Source organism: Tursiops truncatus, chromosome 15, assembly GCF_011762595.2.
Source record: "Tursiops truncatus isolate mTurTru1 chromosome 15, mTurTru1.mat.Y, whole genome shotgun sequence".
Taxonomy (NCBI): Eukaryota; Metazoa; Chordata; class Mammalia; order Artiodactyla; family Delphinidae; genus Tursiops; species Tursiops truncatus.
The window spans coordinates 37,862,405-37,890,395 of record NC_047048.1 but is presented as its reverse complement, the minus strand read 5'-3'; the positions used below and the strand labels follow the sequence as shown (position 1 = coordinate 37,890,395).

Here is a 27,991-nt window from a genome sequence, read left to right as displayed (position 1 = left end):
GTCCTGGGAAGAGGGAGGGCCGGGGTGGTTGGAGCGTCCTGGGAGGAGCGAGGGGACGCGGAGGCGGGGCTTCCTGGGAGGAGCGAGAGCACGCGGAGGCGGAGCGTCCCGAGAGGGGCGAGCGCCGGGTGGGCCGGGCCTCCTCGTCCCAGGCCAGCCAGAGAGGAGGGCGCGGGCACAGCGCCACCTGTCCCCGGAGGACGAGGTCGGAGTCCTGTTCCCGGCGGGCCCCTGCTGTTCTAGCCTCCCAGGCCCGCACCGAGCGCCATGGCCCAGCCACCGCCTGACGTCAGCGAGGACGACTGTCTCCCGGAGTACCGCCACCTCTTCTGTCCGGACTTGCTTCGGTGAGGGCCGTGTCGGGGGCGCCCCAGGGAGCCGGGCAGGGGGCGGGGGCGCCTGCGGTACGGGCTGCACGGGGACTGCGGTTTTACTGGGATGCGTGAGGACCCCATGCCTGATGGCCAGACTGTCCGGAGGTCCAGGTGCCCCAGAGATGCAACTGCTGGTGTTCTGATCTTTGCATGGCTGTGAGCACGGTCTGTTTGTCCTGTGGGTGATGGTGGGTGTTCATTAGCAATGTTCCGAGGTGGGGGTGAGTGTCAAAGGACACAACCAAGCCAAAGGTCAGGAGAGGGAAGGATTTATTATTGCCAGCAGCAAGTAAGGAGAACATTGGAGATTTTCCCCAAAGCGGAGTCTCCCCGCACAGCAAATTTGGGGAAGTTTTAAGCTAAAGGTGCATGCATATTCATGAAGGGTTTGGGCGGTTGAGAGACCAAGCTTTAATTGATTGAAGTCACAAGGGTCATCATCCCTGAGGTTCCAGTTGATCTGATGATTGCGCACTTCAGGCTAATCTTTACCATGGAAACAACTGGGAGTCTTTAAACCTGATTTATTATCTTTGCTATTGTTACTTCTCTTGCTGATGACAATCGTTAGTTTCTGTATTCTTTTTTTTTTAACTTGGATAGAGTTTGACCCCTATCCATTTCTTAAAACTTTTATTTTATTTATTTTTTTATACAGCAGGTTCTTATTAGTTATTTATTTTATACATATTAGTGTATATATGTCAATCCCGAACGCCCAATTCATCCCACCACCACGCCTCCCCGCCACTTTCCCCCCTTGGTGTCCATATGTTTGTTCTCTACATCTGTGTCTCTATTTCTGCCCTGCAAACCGGTTCATCTGTACCATTTTTCTAGGTTCCACATATATGCGTTAATATATGATATTTGTTTTTCTCTTTCTGACTTACTTCACTCTGTATGGCAGTCTCTAGGTCCATCCACGTCTCTACAAATGACCCAACTTCGTTCCTTTTTATGGCTGAGTAATATTCCATTGTATGTATGTACCACATTTTCTTTATCCATTCGTCTGTCGATGGGCATTTAGGTTGCTTCCATGACCTGGCTATTGTAAATAATGCTGCCATGAACATTGGGGTGCATGTGTCTTTTTGAATTATGGTTTTCTCTGCATATATGCCCAGTAGTGGGATTGCTGGGTCCTAGGGTAATTCTATTTTTAGTTTTTTTAAGGAACCTCCATACTGTTCTCCATAGTGGCTGTATCAATTTACATTCCCACCAACAGTGTAGGAGGGTTCCCTTTTCTCCACACTCTCTCCAGCATTTGTTGTTTGCAGATTTTCTGATGATGCCCATTCTAACCCGTGTGAGGTGATACCTCATTGTAGTTTTGATTTGCATTTCTCTAATAATTAGTGATATTGAGCAGCTTTTCATGTGCCTCTTGGCCATCTGTATGTCTTCTTAGGAGAAATGTCTATTTAGGTCTTCTGCCCATTATTTGATTGGGTTGTTTGTTTTTTTAAATATTGAGCTGCATGAGCTGTTTATATATTTTGGAGATTAATCCTTTGTTGCTCCATTTGCAAATATTTTCTCCCATTCTGAGGGTTGTCTTTGTGTCTTGTCTGTAGTTTCCTTTGCTGGGCAAAAGCTTTTAAGTTTCATTAGGTCCCATTTGTTTATTTTTGTTTTTATTTCCATTACTCTAGGAGTTGCGTCAAAAAAAGACCTTGCTGTGATTTACGGCAAAGAGTGTTCTTCCTATGTTTTCCTCTAAGAGTTTTATAGTGTCTGGTCTTACATTTAAGTCTTTAATCTGCTTTGAGTTTATTTTTGTGTATGGTATTAGGGAGTGTTCTAATTTCCTTTTACATGTAGCTGTCCAGTGCTCCCAGCACCACTTATTGAAGAGACTATCTTTTCTCCATTATATATTCTTGCCTCCTTTGTCATAGATTAGTTGACCATAGGTGCATGGGTTTATCTCTGGGCTTTCTGTCCTGTTCCACTGATCTGTATTTCTCTTTTTGTGCCAGTACCATATTGTCTTGATTACTGTAGCTTTGTAGTATAGTCTGAAGTCAGGGAGTCTGATTCCTCCAGCTCCGTTTTTTTCCTTCAAGTCTGCTTTGGCTATTCGGGGTCTTTTGTGTCTCTACACAAATTTTAAGATTTTTTGTTCTAGTTCTGTAAAAAATGACACTGGTAATTTGATAGGGATTGCATTGAATCTGTAGATTGCTTTGGGTAGTAGTCATTTTCACAATATTGATTCTTCCAATCCAAGAACATGGTATATCTCTCCATCTGTTTGTGTCATCTTTGATTTCTTTCATCAGTGTCTTATAGTTTTCTGAGTACAGGTCTTTTACCTCCTTAGGTAGGTTTATTCCTAGGTATTTTATTCTTTTTGTTGCAATGGTAAATGGAATTGTTTCCTTAATTTCGCTTTCTGATCTTTTGTTGTTAGTGTATAGGAATGCAAGAGATTTCTGTGCATTAATTTTGTATCCTGCAACTTTACCAAATTCATTGATTAGCTCTAGTAGTTTTCTGGTGGCATCTTTAGGATTCTCTATGTATATTATCATGTCATCTGCAGTGACAGTTTTACTTCTTCTTTTCCAATTTGTATTCCTTTTATTTCTTTTTCTTCTCTGATTGCAGTGGTTAGGACTTCCAAACTATGCTGAATAATAGTGGCGAGAGTGGACATCCTTGTTTTTTTCCTGATCTTAGAGGAAGTGCTTTCAGGTTTTCACTATTGAGAATGATGTTGCTGTGGGTTTTTTCATACATGGCTTTTATTATGTTGAGGTAGGTTCCCTCTATGCCCACGTTCTGGAGAGTTTTTATCATAAATGGGTGTTGAATTTTGTCAAAAGCTTTTTCTGCATCTATTGAGATGATCATATGGTTTTCATTCTTCAATTTGTTAATATGGTGTATCACATTGATTGATTTGCATATATTGAAGAATCCTTGCGTCCCTGGTATAAATCCCACTTGATCATGGTGTATGATCCTTTTAATATGTTGTTGGATTCAGTTTGCTAGTATTTTGTTGGGGATTTTTGCATCTATATTCATCAGTGATACTGGTCTGTAATTTTCTTTTTTTGTAGTATCTTTATCTGGTTTTGGTATCAGGGTGCTGGTGGCCTCATAGAATGAGTTTGGGAGTGTTCCTTCCTCCACAATTTTTTGGAAGAGTTTGAGAAGGATGGGTGTTAGCTCTTCTCTAAATGTTTGATAGAATTTACCTGTGAGGCCATCTGGTCCTGCACTTTTGTTCGTTGGAAGATTTTTAATCACAGTTTCAATTTCATTACTTGTGATTGGTCTGTTCATATTTTCTATTTCTTCCTGGTTCAGTCTTGGAAGGTTATACCTTTCTAAGAATTTGTCCACTTCTTCCAGGTTGTCCATTTTATTGGCATATAGTTGCTTGTAGTAGTCTCTTAGGATGCTTTGTATTTCTGCGGTGTCTGTTGTAACTTCTCCTTTTTCATTTCTAATTTTATTGATTTGAGTCCTCTCCCTCTTTTTCTTGATGAGTCTGGCTAGTGGTTTACCAATTTTATTTATCTTCTCAAAGAACCAGCTTTTAGTTTTATTGATCTTTGCTATTGTTTTCTTTGTTTCTATTTCATTTATTTCTGCTCTGATCTTTATGGTTTATTTCCTTCTGCTAACTTTGGGTTTTGTTTGTTCTTCTTTCTTTAGTTCCTTTAGGTGTAAGGTTAGATTGTTTATTTGAGATTTTTCTTGTTTCTTGAGGTAGGCTTGTATTGCTATAAACTTCCCTCTTAGAACTGCTTTTGCTGCATCCCATAGGTTTTGGATCATTGTGTTTTCATTGTCATTTGTCTCTAGGTATTTTTTATTTCCTCTTTGATTTCTTCAGTGATCTCTTGGTTATTTAGTAATGTATTGTTTAGCCTCCATGTGTTTGTGTTTTTTATGTTTTTTTCCCCTGTAATTGATTTCTAATCTCATAGCGTTACGGTCGGAAAAGATGCTTGATATGATTTCAATTTTCTTAAATTTACCGAGGCTTGATTTGTGACCCAAGATGTGATCTATCCTGGAGAACGTTCCATGTGCACTTGAGAAGGAAGTGTAATCTGCTGTTTTTGGATGGAATGTCCTATAAATATCAATTAAATCTATCTGGTCTATTTTGTCATTTAAAGTTTGTGTTTTGTTATTAATTTTCTGTCTGGATGATCTGTCCATTGGTGTAAGTGAGGTGTTAAAGTCCCCCACTATTATTATTATTATTTTTAAATTTATTTATTTATTTTTGACTGTGTTGGGTCTTCGTTGCTGCATGCGGGCTTTCTCTAGTTGCAGTGAGCAGGGGTACTCTTCGTTATGGTGTGCAGGCTTCTCATTGTGGTGGCTTCTCTTGTTGCAGAGCACAGGCTCTAGGTGCACAGGCTTCAGTAGTTGTGGTGCGTGGGCTCAGTAGTTGTGGCTCACGGGCTCTAGAGCACAGGATCAGTAGTTGTGGTGCATGGGCTTAGTTGCTCCACGGTATGTGGGATCTTCCGGGCCAGGGCTTGAACCTGTGTCCCCTGCATTGGCAGGCAGATTCTTAACCACTGAGCCACCAGGGAAGCCCAAAGTCCCCCACTATTATTGTGTTACTGTCGATTTCCTCTTTTATAGCTGTTAGCAGTTGGCTTATGTATTGAGGTGCTCCTATGTTGGGTGTATATCTATTTATAATTGTTATTTCTTCTTCCTGGATTGATCCCTTGATCGTTATGTAGTGTCCTTCCTTGTCTCTTGTAACATTCTTTATTTTAAAGTCTATTTTATCTGATATGAGTATTGCTACTCCAGCTTTCTTTTGATTTCCATTTACATGGAATATCTTTTTCCATCCTCTCACTTTCAGTCTGTATGTGTCCCTAAGTCTGAAGTGGGTCTCTTGTAGACAGCATATATATGTGACCCCTACCCATTTTTATTAAAAAAAAATTTTATTTATTTGGCAGCACCGGGTCTTAGTTGTGACATGTGGGATGGCATGTGGGATCTTCAGTTGTGGCATGTGGGATCTAGTTCCCTGACCAGGGATCAGGTCCCTGCATCAGGAGCATGGAGTCTTAACCACTGGACCACCAGGGAAGTCCCAGTTTCTGTATTCTTTTGAGACCTGTTCGAGGACAAGACTGTGACCAGGCTTAGATCATAGAATGGCTTAGGCCAAAACTGCTTCTCTTATGTCAGGAAAGCCATGCGTGTTTCTCTTTCTCCAGGAACCGTCTACTCTATCCACTTAGCAGGTGGCTGGAGGAAGGCTTGTATGTTTTGAAAACATTTCTCATTTAATTGATAACTTTCTGCATAGAGACTTTTATGCATAGAGACATTCTTCCCAAAGATTCAAAAAGCTGAGGAATGCAGGCTTTAAAAAGCAGCGTTTCTCAAATTTGACAGAAGTGCCCAGTGCAGAGGGTCAGTGTCCTCCAGGAGCACCTCCTCCCCGCCCCCATTTAACGGGGGCCTCTTTAAAGAGCCTCTATTTTCTTCTCTCAGGGACAAGGTAGCCTTCATCACAGGCGGCGGCTCTGGAATCGGGTTCCGGATTGCTGAGATTTTCATGCGGTAAGCACTGCTCTGTGTGCTCTGTGCCCCATCTTGCTCCCCACCCCCTTGCATAGACCCCACTGGACCCTGGGATCTTGGGCAAAATGCCGGTGGGTGGTGGGAACCCCTCTAGCCCCAGGGCCATCAGAGAGCATCTGAAAGGGGTCAAGTGCTGTCCGGGGAGAGGCAAGACTACAGCCTCTCCTAGAGATTAGTCTAGACTGTTGGGCTCTGGCCTCAGCACCCCCATTTGTACAAAGTGGGAGGATCCAAAGGTTGAGGTAATTCTACTGCAGTGTCCCCCAGGGTCTTGCTGAGCCAGGGTCAGTGTGGGCCGAGTTGGACCCTGGCACCATGCAGAGCACAGTGTCTCCTGGGACACAAGGTTTGTGGTCTCAGGCCCAGGTCAACAGTTTGTCACCCCCACCTAGGAGAGGCCTAGAGTTAGGCTGGGGTTAGGGGAGGTGAAGCTGGTTTCCTCCAGGACCCTGCTTTTCAGAGATGTCCCACTGGACGAGATTTTGGGACTCATCCATTCCAGGTGAATTTGTTTTCCTAGCTGGAAGCTTTGTTGCTTCTCTGAGCAGAGCGTGGCCAGCTGTGCTGTGGTGTCCTGAGGATTCAGTGGGACTGGCTTAGCAGGTGGTAGCTGGTACTGTTACTGAGTTTGAGGCTGGGTTTGTCGGGAGGTAAGGCAGGGGAGGTGCCCTGGCCCTGGAATGGGCTCTCTGTCCTTCACTCCAGCCTCCCGGGGAGACCCAGGTGGACCCAGCAGGACTCATGCAGAGTCTGGGCCCTGTGTCCAAGACTCACAGCTGCTCACATGGTGTTTGGGGCAAGGCCCACATCCCCGCATGGCTGGCGTACCTCATGCCAGAGAGCCCAGCCCAGAAACCAGTGGTGCCTGCCTGAGGTCCTGCCACAGTCTCTCAGCCCCACAGAGGCCCCTGTGTCCTCTGCTAGCTGTGCCTTCAGCCCTAGGCTGGTGTTTAAGCCTGAGAGACCCTTTGGGGAGGGGGACCTTTGCTTCAAGCGCCAGGCAGGAGCCCGGCTGGGCGTGTCCCTTGCACCTTGCTGCCCTCACACCTGCCCTCTGGCTTTGCAGGCACGGCTGCCACACAGTCATCGCCAGCAGAAGTCTTCCCAGAGTGTCGATGGTAAGGGGTCTCTCCTGTGCCCACATGTCCATGGGTAGCTTTGGGGGCTGGGAGCCTGGGCCTGGAGGGTCCTGAGGTCCAGAGGATGATTACACCAAAACCTGCCCCTGTTCCAAATACAGAGCTTCAATGGAAGTGGCCCGCAGGGACATCCTTGTCTTTTTAAAGAATCTACTTATTGGGTCCTGTGCAGGAACCCTTATGTTGGGTGGTACTGTGGCCCCAAGACAGATATCTGGGCTCACCAGGGTCATGAGGGTGGAGAGTCTCTCCACTGCCATGGCTGGTCTCGGGGCAGGGACTGGACGTCAGCTGGAGCTGCCGTTGACCTGTGACTAGTGACCAGGGGCCTGGAGGGTGATGAAAGGGGAGAGGGTGCGGGCTGTCTTAGCAGCGTCCACCAGGGGTCATGGCCCTAGGGAGTGGCCACTTGCCAGCTGTGTCTCTGCAGAGTGGGTTTCAGCAGCAGAGCCCGGCTTCCTGGCAGAACCTGGCTCATCATCCTTATCAGATTCTGAAGGGCTGTTCCTCCAGGCTGAGGCCACCAGCCTGCTGCCCACCTCTCTCTTCCTGTCCGGCCTCTAGGCTGCCAGAAAGCTGGCTGCTGCCACTGGCCAGAAGTGCCTCCCTTTATCTCTGGACGTCCGAGCTCCCCTGGCCATCATGGCAGCCGTGGAGCAGGCTCTGAAGGAGTTCGGGAAGATCGACATTCTCATTAACTGTGAGTCACTGTTGAGCGAGGCCAGGGGGCTTCCTTTTTTTTTTTAGAAAAATCACAGTACTTTATTATTTCCAGCGCAAAGGGCAGGTCTTTGAAAAACGAGGGGGCAAGTTCTGATTGCGGGGAGGAGGCCCCTTCTTGCTGGCTATGCATGAGCGAGTTCCACAGGACCACAATGACCGAGTCCCCACGCAGGACCATCTTGGAGATGTAGCGGTGCTTGTTGACTGGCTTGGACTTCTTCTTGCTCCTGCCACTCTTGGGGACCTCGGTCCACACCTCCTTCACTTTCTCCAGCACCATGTTGCGGTGCCTATCAAAGGCCTTCACACGGCCCAGGAGCTTCTTGTTGCGGCAATTGATGAGCACTTGGGTGTTGTTCTTGACCGACTGTGTGAGCACGGGGAGTGGACCCATGTTAAACTCTTCCTCCTCCCGCTTCTGCAGCTCCTCTGGGGTCATCTCACCCTTGGGCTTGTTGAGGAGGCACATGGTGGCAGTGGTGGTGGCCGTGCTCTCAAGTCACTAATGTCTCCTCCACATTGCTTCGGCCTTCTGGCCAGGGGGCTTCTGACAGGTCAGCAATACCAGATCTCCCTGTTTGGAGGCCCCAGAACTGTCCTGGCTCCAGGCCACTGTCTCAGCCCAGCTCAGCTCCTTCCGGGTCAGTGCAGCTGTGGCTCAAGAGGATGCCCTGTGAACTAGGCTGAATCATAGAGTAGGGCCACTCTTGTGTCCTGAAATTCCCCCTTAAAGAAAAAGGACTACATGTTATTGTTTTAGTATAGTTTTAGATTCGCAGACTAATTGAGCAGATAGTACAGAGAACTCCACATACTATGAACACCTTGCATTTGTTACAACCAGGGAACCGATATTGATACATACGGTTCACTATAGTCCCTATTTTACATTCAGCTTCATTTTTGCTGAAATTTCCTTTAAAAACATCCTGCGTCTTATTTTCCTGCCACTAACAAAGTCATAAGCTGGGCAGCTTAAAACAACAGAAATATATTCTCTCACAGTCTGGAGGCCAGAAGTCTGAAAACAAGGCTCGGCGGAGCTTCTGTCCCAGGCCCTGCCCTCAGCTCCTGGGGTTGCTGCCTGGTGGGCCTTGGCTCTGGGCTGCACCCCTCCAGCCTCTGCCTTCCACACACTGCCATCCCCTGTGCACGTCTGTGTCCTCTTCTTTTTAAGGATGCCAATCCTTGGGCTTAGGCCACCCTAATTCAGTATGATTTACTCTTACCTTGATGACATCTGCAAAGACCATCTTTTCAAATAAGGTCACGTTCACAGGCACCAGGGGTTGGGACTTCAGCGCATTTTTTTAGGGACACAATCCAAACCATAATACCCATCCTGCCCGTCATTCAGGAACTTGTCCAAATGCTCAGGTTTCCTTCCCTGGCCAACCTGGGCCACCCCGAGGGTCCAGATGCTTCAACTGCCCGGGGCTCCAGCACCATCCGCTCTCTCCTTCCACTGGCAGGTGCAGCCGGGAACTTCCTGTGCCCTGCCAGTGCCTTGTCCTCCAACGCCTTCAAGACCGTGATGGACATCGACACCTTGGGCACCTTCAACGTGTCTCGCGTACTCTACGAGAAGTTCTTCCATGTGAGTGTCCCGTGGCCAGGGCCTCCCCGCTTCTGGCCACCGCTCACTGCCCCTCTCGTGTGTTGCAGCGCCATGGAGGGGTGATCGTGAACATCACTGCAACCCTGGGTACCCGCGGGCAGGTGCTCCAAGTGCATGCAGGCTCTGCCAAGGCGGCCGTGGGTACGGGCGCCCCCTCTGGTCTGCCCACGTGGGTTCCTCCCCATCCCTGTCCCCGGAGGCCGGCAGTGTCCCCCCACCCCCACCCAGGCCTCCCTAAAGGCAGAGCAGCCCTGCTTCTCCCTCATGCCTGCCGGCCTCCCGTGCAGATGCGATGACACGGCACCTGGCTGTGGAGTGGGGCCCCCAGAACATCCGCGTCAACAGCCTTGCCCCCGGCCCCATCAGCGGCACAGAGGGCTTCCGGCGGCTGGGTAAGGCTCCCGGGAAGCCCAGGCCCCCCAGCGGGTGCTCCCCTAAGCACAGGCACCCCTGCCCCCTCCACCGTGCCTCCGAGGGCTCCCCTCCCACCTGGCTGGGACAGGCCTGGGATCAGTGCCAAATCCTCATGGCTTCCCAGGGTGGGCAAAGAGTCCGTCTCCAGGCTGGGGACAGTTTGCACAGCCCTGCAATGGACTAAGGGTCAGCTGGACTTGGGCAGCTGCCCCCTAGAGCTAGAGGCCAGGGGCTGCTGGCCTTGATGTGTGAGCCGGACACAAAGTGGGGCCCCATTGAAGCCTCCAGAGCCTTGGCAGGGTGAGCAGAGCAAGGCCCTGTGCTGGTTCTGTAGTGGTGTTACTGTACCTGGCCTGTTCCTGCTCCCCCAGGATGATGCTAACGATGCCCCCAACATTCCCGGGTGTGGTTCAGGGAAAGCTGGGCAGGGGAGGGTAGAGGGCCCCGGGGTCCTGGGGCCTACAGGGGCTGAGCCTCCCACTGCTTCCCAGGTGGCCCACAGGCCAGCATGAGGGCAAAGGTCCTGGCAAGCCCCCTGCAGAGGCTGGGGAACAAGACGGAGATCGCCCACAGCGCCCTCTTCCTGGCCAGCCCTTTGGCATCCTATGTGACGGGGGCCCTGCTGGTGGTTGATGGTGGGGCCTGGCTGACATTCCCTAACGACATCCAGTCGCTGGCGGACTTCTCATCCTTCTCTGCTAAGCTCTAGGTGATGTGCCACTCCCACCTTCAGGGGTCACCTGTGTCCTTGGCCCCCTCCCCAAAATACCCACCTAGTGGACTGATGGTCACTGTGCTGGGCCTGATGCCTTTCTCCTCAGTCTCTTACGTGTATTTCTAGATGTATTCTCGGGCACTGTTGGGTTCCCCTGCTCCACACATAGGGCAAGGCTCGAGTCTTCCAGGGCAAATGGGTGGTGCTGGGAGGGGCCAGCCCCACGGAGCTGCACTGCAGACCTCGGGGCCTCCCTGAAAACCAGAACCTGTATGGCTTGCCTGAAGAGGCTGGGAACCCTGTCTCTCTTTGGGAGCTCCCCTGGGTGACCCTCTCTGGGGGCCTGAGGGCTTGCTGGGCCCATGGGGGTGGGGGAAGGTGCCACTGCTCTCTGCTTCCCCTCCTCCCCCACCAGTCCCAGGGGTATGGCCAGCCCTTGAGACCTGCTCATCCTAGTCCTCTGAGCAGCAGCTTCCTTTGAGGATGGCTGAGGAGATGTAACCGCCCTGGTTGGGACCTGGCCCCTAAGCCTCCTGGGTCCCCGTCGCAGGGTGGTGGCAGGAACGTTCTAGGACTTTGGCTGGCTCCTGTCCCGTCCTGGGGGCGGGAGTGCTGGAGGGACACCCAGGAGCTCACAGCGTTCAGTCACACCATGAAGCTGCAGTTGGCGTGGGCTTCTGTGGAGAACCCCAGTCTCAGAGGTGGGCTTGTTTGTAGGACAGGAACTGCTGATTGGCCATCTGTGGTTTGGTGGCCGGCAGACACGTTCTCAGTGCCCGGGGCATGCGGGCGACCAGGTGGCGGGAGAGTGTGGGTGCTGGGCAGGCCCCCCGGTCGCTGGGGTGAGGAGTACTGATGGAGGGCTGGGAGGGGGCAGAGGGGGCCACTGTATCCACCTCCAGGAGACGCACACAGCCTGGTGGCCTGCTGCTTGCCCCAGCCTGGCCACTCACACCCCCAGGGCTGTGCAGGAGGTGGGTGCCCCTCAGTGCTCTCCAGTGACCTTGTGTCTGCTGGCATTTCTGACAGGCAGGGGACAGTGTGCTGCAGAGGAGCTGGTCCACACCTGCTCTCGGATCCCTGCGACCTGCCTCCCGCCTGCCCAGCCTGAGCGCCAAACCTGACAATTCCAACAAGAGTGTCTGAAGCAGAGACTGGCCTTTCCTCTAGGAACCGTGCTGCATCCACATTCCCTCCTCATGGCCCTGTCTCCCATGCATGGGGGGCAGGGACTAGGCAGTGTGGCTGGCCTGCTGACCTGCTCACACACGCCGGGGAGGTCTGGGTTCCAGCGCTTCGAGAGTGTTGAGGAGGCCAGGACGCAGGGGTGTCCCCCTTGCACAACCCAGGGTCAGGGCTGTCCCGCCACCCCAGCCCCTGCCTAGGCTGGCCTCCTTTCCCCTCCTGCCTGCATCCAGTGGGTGTCCTGAGGTGGCTCCCATGGCCTGGGTGGAGAGAAGGGGGCATTTCAGGCTATCTTCTCTTCCTTGCTCTCCCGCTTTGAGACCTTTGCTTGGCAAAGAGATGCCAAACTAGGGAGGCTGGAGAAGCGTGTTTAAGCCTCTCCACAAGACCTGTGTCCTGGGTCCTGTCCCCGGGGGTGTAGGCTGCAGAAGGGACCTCTGCCGGCCTCCAGTGACACGGGCAGGGTTGCTCCCCACCTGCCCTGGAGTCTGTCCTTTGCTGGGACATCCCCAGAGGACTTAGTCCTTGGTCATTTAGGGGCTCACTTTCTAGGTCCTCCAGGTGGCCTGTCCCCATTGTCACCAGCACCCTCCCTCAGGCCCAGGGGGTGGGGGATCTCTGGACCCTCAATTCTTCCCCAATGACCACTCTTTGACACACATCCAGGCCAGGACCTAAGGCGGCCACTTGGATCCTGGGCTTGTTTTCTGTGCTGTTTGTTACAAACTTCAAGGTGCTCAAAGCTGTTGGTCTGCCCTCTGGCTGGACATGCGGCTTGGGTGCCCCCTTCCTCCCTGCCCCCATCTGTACCGTCCATTTGCATAAGCACGGGTCCTAGAGTTTTGCCAGAAAATGCATTTACTTAAAAAATAATCATTTTCCTGTGAAAATATCTATTCATTGGACTTCACAAATGTTTTTAGAAGGAGAAGGAGGGCACCTGAACAGAATCACTGGTGATCTGGGCGTTTAGTGGTGTGTCTACTTCCTGTCTTTTTCCTGTGAAGAGTTTAGAAAACACTTTTTACCTAATACGTGAAGCCCTGGTCCTGAGGCAGGGGGAGCCCACCCTGAGGCGAGGGGAGGCTGTCTGCTCCCCTGGTGGGAGGGGTGTCCTCCACAGCTGGTCCTGGAGTGGGGCGGGGGGCGCTGCCTGCCCTGCAAGCTCCTGGTGCTGCCACTAGAGTCCTGAGCTTGAGCCCTCTGCCCCAGATATCCACACCCACCTGAGTTCCTTCCCGCCTTCATGGGTGCAGGGGCATGGCAGGGAGGCCACCGGGCAGAAGGAGCTCCGCTTGCCATTTAAACAGAGACCAGGGTGTGGTGGCATCAAGTCTACCAGCGAGGCAGGCAGATGGGCGCTCGTGATGCCACGGGAGGAGGAAAGAACCATGAAGGCAGTTCCTGGGGAGCTGCAACCATAGACCCCACGTGCCAGAGAGCTGAGGCCTGCCGTCCCTGGAGGAGACAGAGAAGGCCCTGGGGAGGGTGTCCCGCCAGCCACATTCAAAGGCCTGGGACTCAACAGCAGCGTAGCTCCAGGAGGACAGAAGAGAATGAAAGGAGTGAGCCTTTTATTACTGTTAGTCAGGATTCTCCAGGAAACAGAGCCAGTAGGATATATATAGATCTGCAGGAGGAGATTTATTATAGGGACTGGCTCATGTGACTGTGGGGGCTGAGAAGTCCCATGATCTGCCAACTGCAAGCTGGAGACCCGGCAAAGCAGATGGCGTGATTCAGTCTGAGCCCGAAGGCCCAAGAACCAGGGGCTCCGACAGCCAAGGGCACCGGAAGGTGGATGTCCCCGCTCAAGCAGAGAGCGAGGGAACTTGCCCTTTCTCAGCTCACACTGATGAAGTCAGGTCTTCCATCTACTGAATCAAATGCTAATCTCTGAGAAATACCCAGAGATACCGATCTACCAGCTATCTGGGCACACATTAGCCCCGTAAAGCTGACACAAAGTTAAACATCACAGTTGCACACACCATGAGGTCCGTGCCCATGCTCATCGTCTGCATGTGGTGGTCAGTTTGGCTGTAAGGAATCTGCCTTGCTGTTTGGCTTAGTCCACCAGCCCCGGCTGTCATCCTGCAGGTCCAGGACACCTGCTGGGGGCTTGTGGGTCACGGGCACACCTGGCGCGTTTCACTTGCCAGGTGGGCTCTGGGACGAGCTGGCAAAGGAGGGCCAGGTGCACGTGGTGAGGGAGTTAACACCGGCCCCAGCAGTGGCACTCGGACTTGGTGGCAGTTGGCAGAGAACTAGGTTGTCCCCTTCCACATTAACAATCTCTACAATTCCCTTAGAAAATGCCAGGTTCCCTGAAAGGAAGGATCATCTTTTATGTGTGAACCTCAGCTGTGGAAGCTGATTTACAGACCCCGCCCACTCCGAGTCCCCCTTCCATGGCATGAGGATGCCTCACGTCTTTTCAGAACTACACATAAAAACATCACGGCCGGGCTTCTCTGGTGGCACGGTGGTTAAGAATCCGCCTGCCAATGCAAGGGACATGGGTTCGAGCCCTGGCCTGGGAAGATCCCACATGCTGCGGAGCAACTAAGCCCGTGCGCCGTAACTACTGAGCCTGTGCTCTAGAGCCCGCGAGCTACAACTACTGAAGCCTGTGTGCCTAGAGCCTGTGTTCTGCAACGAGAAGCCACAACAATGAGAAGCCTGCGCACCGCAACGAAGAGTAGCCCCTGCTCTCCGCAACTAGAGAAAGCCCGTGTGCAGAAATGAAGACCCAACACAGCCAAAACAAAAACAAAACAAAACAAATAAGTTAATTAAAAAAATAAACAGGAAACATCATGGCTACAGCATAGGGCTGCCCACCACCGGGGTGCAGCCTTCCAGCCCCTGCTCCACGTTGTACATTTTTATTTTTATTTTATTTTTTTGGCTGTGTGTCTTCATTTCTGTGCGAGCGGGGGGCCCCTCTTCATCGCTGTGCGCGGGCCTGTCACTATCGTGGCCTCTCTTGTTGCGGAGCACAGGCTCCAGACGCGCAGACTCAGTAGTTGTGGCTCACGGGCCCAGTTGCTCCGCGGCATGTGGGATCTTCCCAGACCAGGGCTCGAACCCGTGTCCCCTGCATTGGCAGGCAGATTCTCAACCACTGCGCCACCAGGGAAGCCCTGTACAGTTTTTTGAATGAATATGTGAATGACCCCTGTGTGTTGTGAGCCACAGAAGGTGTCCCCGAGGCGTCGCCATGATGCAGTGAACTTTAAAATTCACTTATCTAAACTGTTAACTTGGGGGAGTTTGGGGGAGTTTCTCTGCCGACTCCTGTTGCCATGGTAACTTGGTAAAACTCACTGGCTTGCCTGTGCTTTGTCTGCGGTCACCCTGGAAAGGGCTGGAGGTCGTGCTTTTTTGTTTCTTGGTCCCTTGGTTGGCATCCTCCACACGTAGGTCTCTGGTGGCCCCGCGCACTGTGGGACCTGCCAGGGGTGGGCCACTCAGATGGAGGAGGAGACTTGGGAGGCTGAGGCTGACCTTGCCCGGACGCGGTCCACCCACCAGGTGCACACTGAGCCCTTTGCCTGGTGCCCTGGCTGGGGGCTGGCACAAGCACGACTGTCCCTCCGGAACTTCCTCTCGGCCATGCACGTGGGCTCGCGGAGTGAAGCAGGGAGAGATGGTAAATCACCAAGCACCTTGCCAGTTGGAGGCTCAGCAGATGTTCCCCTCTCCTCTGACCCTCACATTGCTTTGTCCTTCTCATGTGGGTCAGACTGAGCCTGCCTTGCAGTGGTCACGCCCCCACCCTGGGCTGTGTGTCCAGGCGGGGTCCTGCTCACCCCTGGCTCTGCCCCGAGGCCCGATCATGCTGCAGCCGGGCAGCCGTGTCCTCTTGAGCAGGGCAGAGGGGCTCTCCGGGGTCAGGGCTTCCCAGGCCGGGGAGGGGACTGGGCGTGGGCCCCTTGGGGCATTTCCCTCTGGGCACTTAGGCTGGTCTCTGCTGGATGCTGCAACAGATACAAAGAGGGGATGTGGGGGGAGATCCTGGGAAGTTCACAGGCTCCAGGGGTGGGATGCACTGGAGCTTGGGGACAAAGCTGGGGCCCAGGGTTCGGGGGTTCTTCCTTCTCCCACTTGACCTGCCCTGTTAACCTGCCCCTCCCCTCGCTGCCCTTCTGCTCTCTCTGCCCAGGTCCCAGCTGCCCTGTGTGCAAGCTGTAGCCCAGCCCCCTGAAAAGAGACGGCATTCCTTCTGTCAGACACACATCCCGGTTCTTGGGAAAGGTGCTCCCTTCGGGTCAGGGTCTGGCTCTTGCTCAATAAACCATGGCCAAGGGTTGACTGCATTATATGAACCTGGCAACTCCCACTGCTTCTAGAAAACGCGTGTGAGCAGGCATCCCATGTGGGTCCTGACTCACATCAAACACACTCACTAGAAACCAATGTGTAGACCAGCGTGCTGAGAATGTGTGTGTGCGTGTGTGTGTGTGTGTGAGATCGCATGAGTCTCAGGTCCCCTCTCTGGCAAAACCCGAGGGCCAGTGGGAGATGGCAGAGGCTCCCTGCTCACCTCTTGGGCCAGAGTTCTGCCCAACTCGGCTCTTCTGTCCTAGGGGCCGTGGGGGACCAGATCCTTCTTTGGACTTCTCTTTTCCTTGATTGTGCTAATCGGGCCCTTCAAGGGAACAGCCCCTCAGATGGGATTGCTGGATTTCATGTTTACCGCTGCATCCTGGTCCAGGTCTCTGGGATTAGACCTACATTACCCTGTCAGCAGACAGAGGTTTCTATAACTCTTCAGTCATTTATTTACTGATTATCTTGCATTATTTCCTAGGTGACACATGTTATTAGTATGGAGTTCCTTAACTCAACTCCCAGAGCATAACTTTATTTTCACATTTTGGAGTATTTGGGGGGCACCTCATCGCATCCCTACATCAGAGCATCTCAATGAGACAGCACCTGACAGGCGTCTGCTGAAGAAGGAATAAGGAATGTTAGGAATATGCAGAATTAACGTTTAACTTTTCCACCATCACATGTAATTTGGACAATTTTTACCCCATGGGAGGAGAATGGTGTGAATTATATCTTCACCTCTGGAAAATGTGACCCGAGGCTAAGAAAGGAAGTTCTGAATCTGCGTACAAACCTCTCCCAGCCTGGTGCTTGGCGCCCATCCCCCCGCCGTGGGCTGTGATTCTGGCTGCAGGGGAGGCGTGGGAGGTGTGGGATTTGGGCGCTGTGGGGACTGGAGATGCCTGTCCTCACAGGAAGATGGGACCAGGTGCCAGCAACTGCAGAGTGAAATGTTAAAATAAGAAAATCATCCAAACCTCGGCTGAGTCAGGAGGAATTAAATTGTGCCTTACAAACTCATGGTCTATTTTTACTCTAAGAAATGTACTTTACTAAACTTGAAGGTGAGAAAAAAATCCTTCCCCACTGAATAAATATCAGTAAACAGGAGTATGGACTGTGATCTTGGCTTCAGGAGGCCACGGGGAGGGTGCGTGTGATCTAGACCTAAAATTGACTCTGTTCTCAGTTTACTTACTCTACACAAAATGTATATGTAGTTTTTTTTTTTTTTTTCTTTTTAAAAATATTTTATTTATTCATTTTTGGCTGCGTTGGGTCTTCGTTGCTGCACGCTGGCTTCTCTCTAGTTGCGGCGAGTGGGGGCTGCTCTTCGTTGCGGTGCGCGGGCTTCTCATTGCGGTGGCTTCTCTTGTTGCGGAACACGGACTCTAGGTGCACGGGCTTCAGTAGTTGTGGCTCGCGGACTCTAGAGCACAGGCTCAGTAGTTGTGGCGCACAGGCTTAGTTGCTCCACGGCATGTGGGATCTTCCCGGACCCGGGCTCAAACCCGTGTCCCCTGCATTGGCAGGCGGATTCCTAACCACTGCGCCACCAGGGAAGCCCTGTATATGTAGTTTTTAAAATTTTTATATTGAAAATATTTGGCCAGCAGTTTGTAGCTTGATTGAGGTATAACTGACATTCAGAAGACCGCACATGAGTGAAATCTACAGTTTGGTGAGTTCTGACATTTCTACATCCGTGAAACCATCACCACAATTAAGAGGATGAACATACCCATCGCCTGTAAAACGCCTCCTCCCGCCCCTTGGAAACCCCCTCATTTCTCCCTGCCCCTTCATCCCAGGTGACCCAGCCAGGATGGCAGTTCAGGACTGGGAGGGGGAGGCCAGCCTCTTCTGGGTGGGAGGAGAAGGTGGGACAGGAGGTAGAGGTGCTGAGCCCTCAGCCAGGTCCAGAACCCCTTTCCTGGGGCGCCCAGTGGCAGGCTGTTTGGTGGCCCTGCTCCTCCCTTGCTCTGGCCCCATCACGGGCCTGTGGCAGGTCACTTCGTCCTCCAGAATAAAGCTCTGCCCCCTCCTACTGTCCATCTCCAGGGCATATCCATGGCCTCCCTGGGGCACTAGGTCCACCACTGGCCAGCTGAGAGGCTTCCCCTTGACTGCGGGCTGGCTCCTTCTGGAGCTCTGGGTGGAGGGCTTGCTCCAAATGCAGATGTCCGGCCCAGCACAGCCCGTAGTGCTCGCTGAGAAGGGACCTGTCACAGAAGCATCTGTCCTGTCCCCATGGGAGGTGGGCTTCTTTAGACGCCCCGAGAACTGTTCCACAACTCTCTGGTCTGGGTTCCCAACATCACTCCACCTTGGACACAACTTACTTTCAATCTTCAAATGGCTGATAGGGATGGTCTCACAAATAGGTGGTGGAAGAACAGATGGTTCTGGGAAACCGGCTCATTAAGTGAGAGAAACAAAAGTGGGTCCCTATTTTACACCACATTTTTTAAAAGTCCAGGGACTTCCCTGGTAGTGCAGTGGTTAAGAATCTGCTTGCCAGGGCAGGGGACATGGGTTCTAGCCCTGGTCCAGGAAGATTCCACATGCCGCAGAGCAACTATGCCCACGTGCGCCACAACTTCTGAGCCTGCGCTCTAGAGCCTGCGAGCCACAACTACTGACCCCATGTGCCACAACTACTGAAGCCCGTGCACCTAGAGCCTATGCTCCACAACAAGAGAAGCCACCGCAATGAGAAGCCCGCGCACAACAATGAAGAGTAGCCCCCGCTCGCCGCAACTAGAGAAAGCCCGTGCCAGCAATGAAGACCCAACGCAGCCAAAAAAAAAAAAATTCCAAATAGCTTAACGACATACTTGAGAAAGGAAAAGCTATAAATAGAGGTGGATATCTTTGAGACTTTGGGTACAGGATTTACTTACTGAATTTAAAAAGTGTTTAATTATGAAATCCTTAAAATATGTGGACAAGCCCAGACGCACATGTACTCACCCGCCAGGTTTACCAGATGTTGGTACTGTGTCCTGTTTATTCCCAGTCTGCCTGTTTTGGGAGGAAATAAATGTTACAGGTACAGCTACCTTTTACCACTCTCCTCCTCTGTCCCCCTCAATATAATTCCCACTTTCGTTGTGGTATTTTTACTACAAATGAAGGTGTTCAAAAACAATATATGTATTGAAACTTTGCAAAAATGGTATTACACAGTATCTGTTCTGTAACTTGCTTTCTCACACAGCTTGTTTTAGAAGTCTGCCCATGTGGTTGTGTGAGGATGTGATCCATTTGCTGAAACTGCTCAGTATTCCATCACAACAGACTTCCCCTCAGCCAGCCAGCAAGCTCTTCACGGGACTACGGAAACCAGGGCTGCCTCAACACCCCTTTCCTTCCTCCTCTTGGACCTGAAGGTGGAGAAGCAGGAGTGCCAGGTTAAGGGGACACAGAGCTTCAGCTGTATTAGTTCTGTGAATCCCCACACTTGGTTGACATCAGACTAAATTTCTACTGGTTGATGTCAAATGCTATCGTTACTCATTCCCTTGATTATCAGTGTGGTTAAGCATCTTTTTTTATGTTTATTGGCCAATTGAGTTTCTTCCTCTGGAACTGCTTATTTGTATTCACTGCTGATTTTTCTACTAGTTTGCTGTTCTTTTACTGTTTTATGAGGAATTCTTGTGTATTCTGGAAATAAATCCATTGTCAGTTACATCTGTTTTAAATATCTCTTCCCGGTTGCTATGGACTGAATTGTGTCCCCCCAAATTCATGTGTTGAAGCCCTAGCCCCCAAAGCAATGGTATTTGGAGATGGGGCCTTTTGGGAGATAATTACCATTAGATGAGTTCATGTAGATGACCTCCCATGATAGAATTGCTGCCTTATAAAAAGAGGAAGAGGGAGAGATGGCTGTCTTCACCATGCTAGGACACACCTAGAAGGAGACCCTCACCACAAGCTAGGAAGAGAGCTCTCAACAGGAAGGAATTTGCTGGTGTGAAAAGTAATGAAAGGAAACCTCACCAAAATGGAACCAGGGTGCCAGACGGGGGAGCTTTCATGCGCATACCACTCAACATCAGCACAGATCCCAACATGTCCCAGCAGGAAGGGATACTACTTTACTACCCAGCAGGAGGAAGAAACAATTTCTCTTTAACCAGCAACAGTCCAGCCAATGAAAGACTGTCACAACTCAGCCAATGAAAAGCCACTGCACCTAGAACTCCCAGTTTCCTCCAATGGGCTCTTTGTTTATGACAGCTCCTCTCAACTCCTCCTTCTCCCCTATAAAAGCATTTCCTTTCCTTTGCTGGACATAGTTGCATGTCTCCAATTACAACTCTTTGTGGCTTCTGAGTAAACCCATGTTGCTGGTAAAATAACTGGCTTTTTAATTGTTTTAGGTTAACACTGGCATCTTGATCTTGCATTTCCCAGACTGCAGAATTATGAAAAATAAATGTGCTTTTTAACGAACCAGTATATGGCATTTGGTCACAGCAGCATGAGCAGACTAAGACACCAGTCTATGATGTGTCTTTCATCAAACAGAAAGATAATTTTTTTAAATTAATCTTTACTAAGGCATAATTTACATACAGTAAAATTCATTCTTTGTCGTGTACAGTTCTGTGAATTTTGACAAACACATTCAGTTATAGAACCACCATTACAATCAAGATATGAAACAGTTCCTTCACTTCAACAAATTTCCCTCTCCCCCAGCCCTCCCACCCTCTATTTGATTTGTGTCCCTTTACTTTTGGGAAGTTTAAATTTTAATGTATTTAACTTTAAGTCATTGTCTTTTTAAAAATGGTTTGTAATTTTTATTCTTGTGTGAGAAACTTTCTTTCTCCAAGGTCATAAAGCTATTTTTCAATGTCTTCTTAAAGTTTTAAAGTTTTGCTTTTTTTTTTTTTTTCTGGCCACACCTTGTGGCTTGCAGGATCTTAGTTCCCTGACCAGGAATCGAACCTGCACCCTCAGCAGCATGAAGTCCTAACCACTGGAGTGCCAGGGAATTCCCTTGCTTTCCACTTTTATGTCTTTGATGGCTCTAATTATTTTTGTATCTGATATGACATAGGGATCTAGTTGTAAGGTTTCTGTACAGACAGCTAGCACCAGCTATAGAAAAGTCCATCTTCCTTATGATTAGCAAAGCCACCAAGGATAAAAATGATGGGTTTGACTACCCAAAATGAAAGATTTATGTCTAATCTTCCCTAACAGGCAGAGTTCATGAAGGGGTCACAGGCAGGGAGAAGATACTTGCAACATCAAAAACATATGAGGGATTTTACCTAAAGAAAAAGTCAGAGAACCCAAAAGAAAAGCAAGTGCTACAATTGGGCAATTCACAGATCCTAGTGGTCAGTAAACACAGTAAGAAACACTCAACCACATTAGCATTCAGCTAAATTCAAATAAGACAAGATGAGCTGCCGTTTTAAGTTCATCAGACTAGCAAAAATGGGAGAAATCATATGTAATCTCTTTTGTAATTTTGGTGTATTTCCGCATTTTAAAAATGTGCATTAAATAAGATAGATTTGTGATCAAATTTATCCTTGCCTGTCACCTTCCCCTTCCTCCTGTCAGTGGCCAGATCTCACCCAGGTGGTGGAGAGGCCCTATCCCAGGAGAGACATGTGCATTCTTCCACTGAGGCTTCTTGACCTACTTTCCCTTTGCTCCCTTGTCAGGTCCAACAGGGCTGTGCTACACAGCTAAGAATCTGCTGAGTCACCTTGCTGGTCTTCATTTTCCCATCTTTCTCCGTAGGTCAGAGGTCACCAGGGAAGAGGGATCAAGGAGACCCATTTGCTTGAGAGTTCCAAAAGATAAGTGTTTAACCCAGGTACCTTTCAAAAAGAAAGACTCACAGAGGGAGGTTTTCACAGACATTCACTCAGACTCAAAAGCCAACAGATGTGAGCTGTACCCCACCCTCTCCCTTCCTCTTCTGGGTACCTGTTACATGGCTAAATTAAAATGTGCACGGGGTGGGCATGGAGGAGCAGGTTAAAATGGCAGCAGGGGCTGCTTCCCTTGAGTTGATTCATTTCATCCTGAATGTTAGAGATCAAAAATGTCTAAAGGGAGGACTTCCCTGGTGGAGCAGTGGTTGAGAGTCCACCTGCCAATGCAGGGGACACAGGTTTGCTCTCTGGTCTGGGAAGATCCCACATGCAATGGAGCAGCTAAGCCCATGCACCACAACTACTGAGCCTCCACTCTAGAGCCAGCGAGCCACAGCTACTGAAGCCTACATGCCTAGAGCCTGTGCTCCGCAACGAGAAGCCACCGCAATAAGAAGCCCGCGCACCGTAACGAAGAGTAGCCTCCGCTTGCCGCAACTAGAGAAAGCCCGTGCGCAGCAACGGAGACCCAACACAGCCAACAATAAATAAATAAATAAATAAATTCATATATTAAAAAAAATGTCTACAGGGGATGCTTGAGGTCCAAACGCCCAGTCCAAGTGCCCAGGAACTTGTTACCTTTAATATTTCAGGAACAGAGTTTCTTGAAGTGGTCTAAGCAGGTAGGTGCATGCTTTCCATGCTGGGGTTCTGTTTGGGTGCATCAGCCAGCCAAGGAATGCAGATTTTTCATGAATTGGCACAGTAGCAGTAGGAGTGCTGCTTCCTCGGGGCACAGCCCTCGCCTCATTTGGTTTTACCTCCTCCACATTAATACCCTTATTTAGAAAGGTTGACACATCACTGTAACTACCTCTGAAAACTGTATCTGGTCAAAGGCACCAGTCCAATTTCAGATTCTTGCCAAACTGGAGATAATTTATTTTCTTTGAATGCAGTATCTTCCTCATGAAAGCATACAGCTCTTATAAGAAATTGAGAATATAGTTTTAGGGTTGCGGGGCGGTATTCCTTTGCCCTTCTTTTCCCTAATGCCAACCTCACAAAATCTGGTGCCATGTGCCCTGGGATTTTGTCATGGGAGATGAATCAGTTAATTAACACACTGCTCCTCACAGTACACTTGGAAACAGGTTCAGTTTCCTTTGGTTCTTGCCAAAGATGCTTATGAACATACCTAGTGCTGGTGCTTTCCCCGATACATCTCATTACAGGCTCTAAATGAAGACTGTAATGTTAAGTGCACCTCGCCTGAGGCCTGGCAGCTCACCGGCTCCTATCCAGCATGTCTCCGCTTTCATGCCTGCTTCAAGGTGCCCATGTTGCTGCCTGGCACCCTGTGTCCCCACTGACGATAGTGACATCTAGAGAAACACATGTCAGTTGTCAAAGACAGCCGCAGTGCTTGGGAGGCTTGACCGTACACTGGTGATGAACACTGGATATCCTACGGGAAAAAAAGCACTTGTCATAGATTTTAAAAAAGGTATCAGTGTTTGGCCACGCGTTCCTTCGGTCACAAGTGATGGACCTCATTTTCAGGGCCCTTCCACACTCAGGCGGGGGCTGCTGCTCTTGCTGCCGCAGGTCAACGCCTGGGCTTTTCCGCGCGACGGGCGACTGCGGAGGGCGCCACTTGCACTTGCCCCGCCCCATTAGAATCGTGTTCGTTGCTTATCAATTTGTGGGAGCGCTTTACACTTTCAGGACTCAGTCCATCCGTCCAGTGCGTGGGTCGATGACGTCAAGCCCGGGCCCACAGCCTCTTGCTCCCACCTCTTGCTCCCAAACTTCAGTACACTGCGAGGGACCGAAAACCCCAAACCACGCAGCCGCGCCGGCGCCTGCCTTTATAACAAGGCGGCGAGGGGCGGGGCCAGCGTGCAGCGCGACGTGATGACGTAAGGCCGAACGGGGGGCGGGGCGAGGGCGGTGGCGTGCGCTCCGGTACCTCGGGTGCTTTCTCGTCGTCCGCCTAGGCTGCGTCCCCCTCAGCGTACACCTCCGCGTCGTCCTCCTCATCAGGGTCTTCTTCCTCCTCCTCCTCCTCAGGGTCCCCTTCTCGGCGTCCCCCTCCTCGGCGTCCTCTCCCCGCTCTCCCCCTCGACTTCCCTCGGCCGCCCGCCGCCGCCATGGGCCCGCGCCCGCCGCGCCGCCGGGCCGAGGACAGCTGAGGCGCGGCGCGAAGATGGGCGAGGGCGAAGCAGGGCCCGAGCGCCAGCCCGAGCAGTCCGGGCGCCCCGCGCGCGCCCGCCCGCGCCGCCGCGGGGATGCCCGCGCCCGCCGCCGCGCCCTGAGCGCCTTTGTCTGCCGCCCGCGCCGCCCGCCGCACCACTGGCCTCGCGGGCCCGCGCCGCGGCTGGGGTCGCGCCCATGAAGATGGACCCGAGCTGGCCGGCCTCCCCAGCGGGCGGCCCGGGCCCAGACCCAGAGCCCGGTGGGCCCGGAGCGCCCGCCGCCCCCGCCCCGCGCCCTGGGCTCGGCCCGCAGGACCTCGCGGCCGGCGCGGATGCTGGGCGAGCTCCGGGGCGGGAGCGGCAGCCGCAGCGCTCGAGCCGGGACTCCGACCCCGACCCGCCGCTGCCGGAACTCGGCCCGCTCTTTTCCTGGATGACGGAGCAGGAGGGTGACGGCCCCCCGCACAGCGCGTCTGGCCGCGCGCAGGACTTCAGCCGCAGCCATCACCTGAGGGGCGAGGTCGACTTCTTTCCTTCCTTCGCGTCCCCCGCGGTGGGCGAGCCGGCCCTGGAGCTGGGTCCCGGGGACCCGGACCGGCCCTCGGACTTTAGCCAGACCTGCCCCCTAACGAGCGAGCCCGCGGGGTGTCCGGAGGACGGCCCCCGCCTCCGAGCCGTATTCGATGCGCTGGACGGGGATGGGGACGGCTTCGTCCGCATCGAAGACTTCGTCCAGTTCGCCACCGTCTATGGGGCAGAACAGGTAACTCGCAGCGTGGCAGACGGGCCCCGCGCGGTGTTCGCGGAGTGCCGGTTACGCGTTCTCTTTTGATTCAGTTCTTCTACTCTCACCTCTGGTTGAATTTCGCTGAAGCACCTCTTCCCCCTTTAAAGAGGTTCTATTCCCGGGAGTCAGTTTCTTTCCCTGCCATCCCAAGCCACACAAGCTTATCTCTCCTAAATTGAGAGATTCTCCTGGCGTGGGGACATGCCCCTAGGCTGCCGAATAAAAGTGCCCCGTGGATGGAGAAGTGCCAGCGGTTCCCCCAACTGAGGGCCCAGGTCTGGTTTGGCTGAAGTAATTCACTTCTTTGGTCTGCAAAGGACAGGCTGCACTTGGATGCTTAAGATCATGTTAATCTATTTTGAGCGCAGTTACTTTACTGTGTGTGTTTGGCTTATGTTTTAGGTAGATTCGTTGTTGGGGAAACAGTGAACGTGAAAAACGGTCATTTCCATACCTTTTGCGCGGAAGGGAAAGGGATGAACCCCAGAGGGACGGGAATGAGCCTAAGAGCACAGCGGTGAATACAAACTCGAGCAGAACTCCATCAGGGCCATCTCCACTCTTGTAGGACAGGTGAGGTGCTGGACAGGTGACGGGAATGCACAGGGCAATGGCAGGAGTCCTGTGCAGCTCCCAGGGCTGCGGCTGCTCTGGGAGAAGGTGGGCCTCAAGATCCAGGTCTTCCTCCATCTCAGCACTTATGAAAGTTTATGTGGAGACAGCAGCAGGGCTGTGTACGTTCTGCTGTTAACCCAAATAGACATCAAATAGGTTACTGGTGTTCATTTTTAAATATTTTACTTAGTAGTGGGAAATCACAAAAGGTTGATCTGCTAGTTTCTGTATTTTATTGACTTTTCATACATGTGGGTATTTGTTAAGTGGGTGTTCAGGTACATATGCATGTTTAAGCCAAGAGGTAAAATTGACATCCTGCTATTTAGGGTGTCTGCCATAACATTAAGAACCTTTATAAAGGATCTGTGTGCCCCCAGAGTATTCACAGTGTCCATTGAGCTGTCATGTAAAGAACTGGGTCGTCCTGAGTCAGGGCTCCTTGTTGAGTTTTCAGCGTGGGCATGTCCCTGTGGGGCATCCTGAATGTTGGCGTCTAGGTCAGTGTGAGCTCCTGTTTAGCTCTGGGTTGAAGACATTGCTCAGGACAGGTCTTCCATCTCAGTGTAATGGGCAGAGAGAGAGGTACGTGACTGACAGTTTCCTGTATGGTTAGTATGGATTGTGATTGCTGGTCTAAGATTTATTTATTTTTTTAATAAATTTTAAAATATTTTATTTATTTATTTTTGGCTGCTTTGGGTCTTTGTTGCTGCACGCGGGCTTTCTCTAGTTGTGGTGAGCGGGGGCTACTCTTCGTTGCAGTGTGCATGCTTCTCATTGCGGTGGCTTCTCTTGTTGGGGAGCACGGGCTCTAGGCACGTGGGTTTCAGTAGTTGTGGCACGTGGGCTCAGCAGTTGTGGCTCGTGGGCTCTAGAGCACAGGTTCAGTAGTTGTGGCGCACAGGGTTAGTTGCTCCACAGTGTGTGGGATCTTCCCGGACCAGGGATTGAACCTGTGTCCCCTGAATAGGCAGGTGGATTCTTAACCACTGCGCCACCAGGGAAGTCCTGGTCTAAGTTTTTTTTATGCTTTTCCTTCTTGTCCCTCGGCTGGAGAGCACCTTGGGTATCCTTGGTTGTTTCTCATTAGTGTGATGTGTCTTCTCTGCAAACATTCCCTTCCTCATTACACCAATCAAGAATGTTAGGAAAGTGGCACATTTGTTCTTCTTTACCATAATCTGACTCTTAATAGAGTGCCTTATAGCTTATATGAGGCTCATTTATGTTTTCACTGGATCATCAACCTTTCTCTGAGGTAGTAGGAGGCAGAAGGGATTCATCCCACTTTACAGGTAAGAAACTAGAGGCCCAAAAAGGTTAAGTTACTTTCCAAGGCCTCACAGATTGTCAATGCAATAACAGGGACTACACCTAGGTCTTCTGGGCTCATAATGTTTAGGTGGCTCTCAACTTCCTAGGTTTGGCGCCCCTAAATAATCCCATAAAGTTTCATCTTATTGACTTAATAAAACCATTTTCATTTGAGAACCACCTTTTGTTGTATCATTCTTAGTGATCACAGTGGGAAAAAATTGGGGTTGTTATTTGGGTCTGAGCTTTTTCTAAATACAAAGTAGAAATGAGTCAACATTCTTTGTTCTGGTAGCCCCTGGTGGAATTTTAAATTTGGGGGTAAGGCCAGGATGACTCAGGATTTGGTGGGGATGGGCAAGTGAGGGAGATCTCTTGTGACGTTGCCCCTTCTGTCTGCTGTCCCAGACTTCTCAGGAAGAAGCAGTGTTGGATGTGATCTAAGTACCAGACTTGCACAGGTTTCCTGGGATGGTGGAGGAGAGCTCTTGTTTTGAAGCAGATAATTAACAGTGTAGCAAAAGGTTAATTTTTGTGTCTGTGTAAGGTTTGCTAGCCTTTATTATGACTCAGTCTTGCTTTTCCAAGTCCAATGTCAGAATACATTATAGAGGAGCAAAGAGAAGAAATATTCCTTGATAGTGAAATAATTTAGAGAAAAGTGAAGAATTATACCTCATGATAAATATTTTTAATTTTTTAAAATGAAAAGTATTGAACATACATAAGAGTAGAGAGCATAGTTTAGTGAAACACTCTACCTGCCCCCAAGCCATTGCAGTTTCCCAAAGTCTTGGTTCATTTGTGAACTCCCTGCTCCCCACCCCCAGATTACTTTTGAAGCACATACCTGACATATCATTTCACCCATAAATATTTCAGTATGTATCTCTAAAAGATAAGAATTCTTTTTTAAACATTTATGATTTTTTTTTAACTGTAGGAACAGTTTGGATAAGCTGGATAACAGCAATAAAGACCATAAGTTGCTGTACTTTCCACCTTGAGATTTCAAAATAGTGAGTTCATGAGTCTCTTAGGCTGGTCACATTACTGTCCTTGATGATCGCAACTCAATTATCTTGATTATTGTCAAATTTTCAAAGGTAGCACTTTCA

General features: G+C 50.7%; 2 protein-coding genes and 1 pseudogene across 17 annotated transcripts in view; 2 read left to right on the top strand and 1 right to left on the bottom strand.

Moving 5' to 3' along the window:
• Window positions 1-46: 46 nt before the first annotated feature.
• On the top strand, window positions 47-19,812 carry DECR2 (2,4-dienoyl-CoA reductase 2). Of its 3 annotated transcripts, none has more exons than XM_033840098.2 (9): window positions 53-347; window positions 5,877-5,945; window positions 7,033-7,084; window positions 7,670-7,805; window positions 9,301-9,425; window positions 9,494-9,587; window positions 9,734-9,838; window positions 10,352-10,569; window positions 19,322-19,458. In XM_033840098.2, exons 1-8 carry the CDS (start codon window positions 268-270, stop codon window positions 10,567-10,569), a joined length of 879 nt encoding a protein of 292 aa, XP_033695989.1. In that variant the 5' UTR covers window positions 53-267; the 3' UTR covers window positions 19,322-19,458. The 3 variants fall into 3 exon arrangements, with proteins under 3 accessions (XP_033695990.1, XP_033695989.1, XP_033695988.1); XM_033840097.2 differs by lacking the exon at window positions 19,322-19,458 and adding an exon at window positions 11,605-17,348 and having other exon boundaries at window positions 54-347; XM_033840099.2 differs by lacking the exon at window positions 10,352-10,569 and having other exon boundaries at window positions 47-347; window positions 19,322-19,812.
• LOC141276573 (small nuclear ribonucleoprotein Sm D2 pseudogene) lies at window positions 7,858-8,622 on the bottom strand (annotated as a pseudogene).
• Window positions 19,813-23,889: 4,077 nt separating the features above from the next.
• Window positions 23,890-27,991, top strand: part of RAB11FIP3 (RAB11 family interacting protein 3) — a 79,566-nt gene continuing 75,464 nt past the window's right edge. For 3 of the 14 annotated variants that reach the window (XM_033840085.2, XM_033840088.2, XM_033840084.2), the window contains exon 1: window positions 23,890-24,917. In XM_033840085.2, the coding sequence (XP_033695976.1) occupies window positions 24,351-24,917 (567 nt within the window). In that variant the 5' untranslated portion in view covers window positions 23,890-24,350. Of the gene's footprint in view, window positions 24,918-25,343; window positions 25,515-27,991 lie in introns of all 14 variants that reach the window. The other 11 variants (XM_073792557.1, XM_073792556.1, XM_033840089.2 and 8 more) reach the window with 8 other exon arrangements.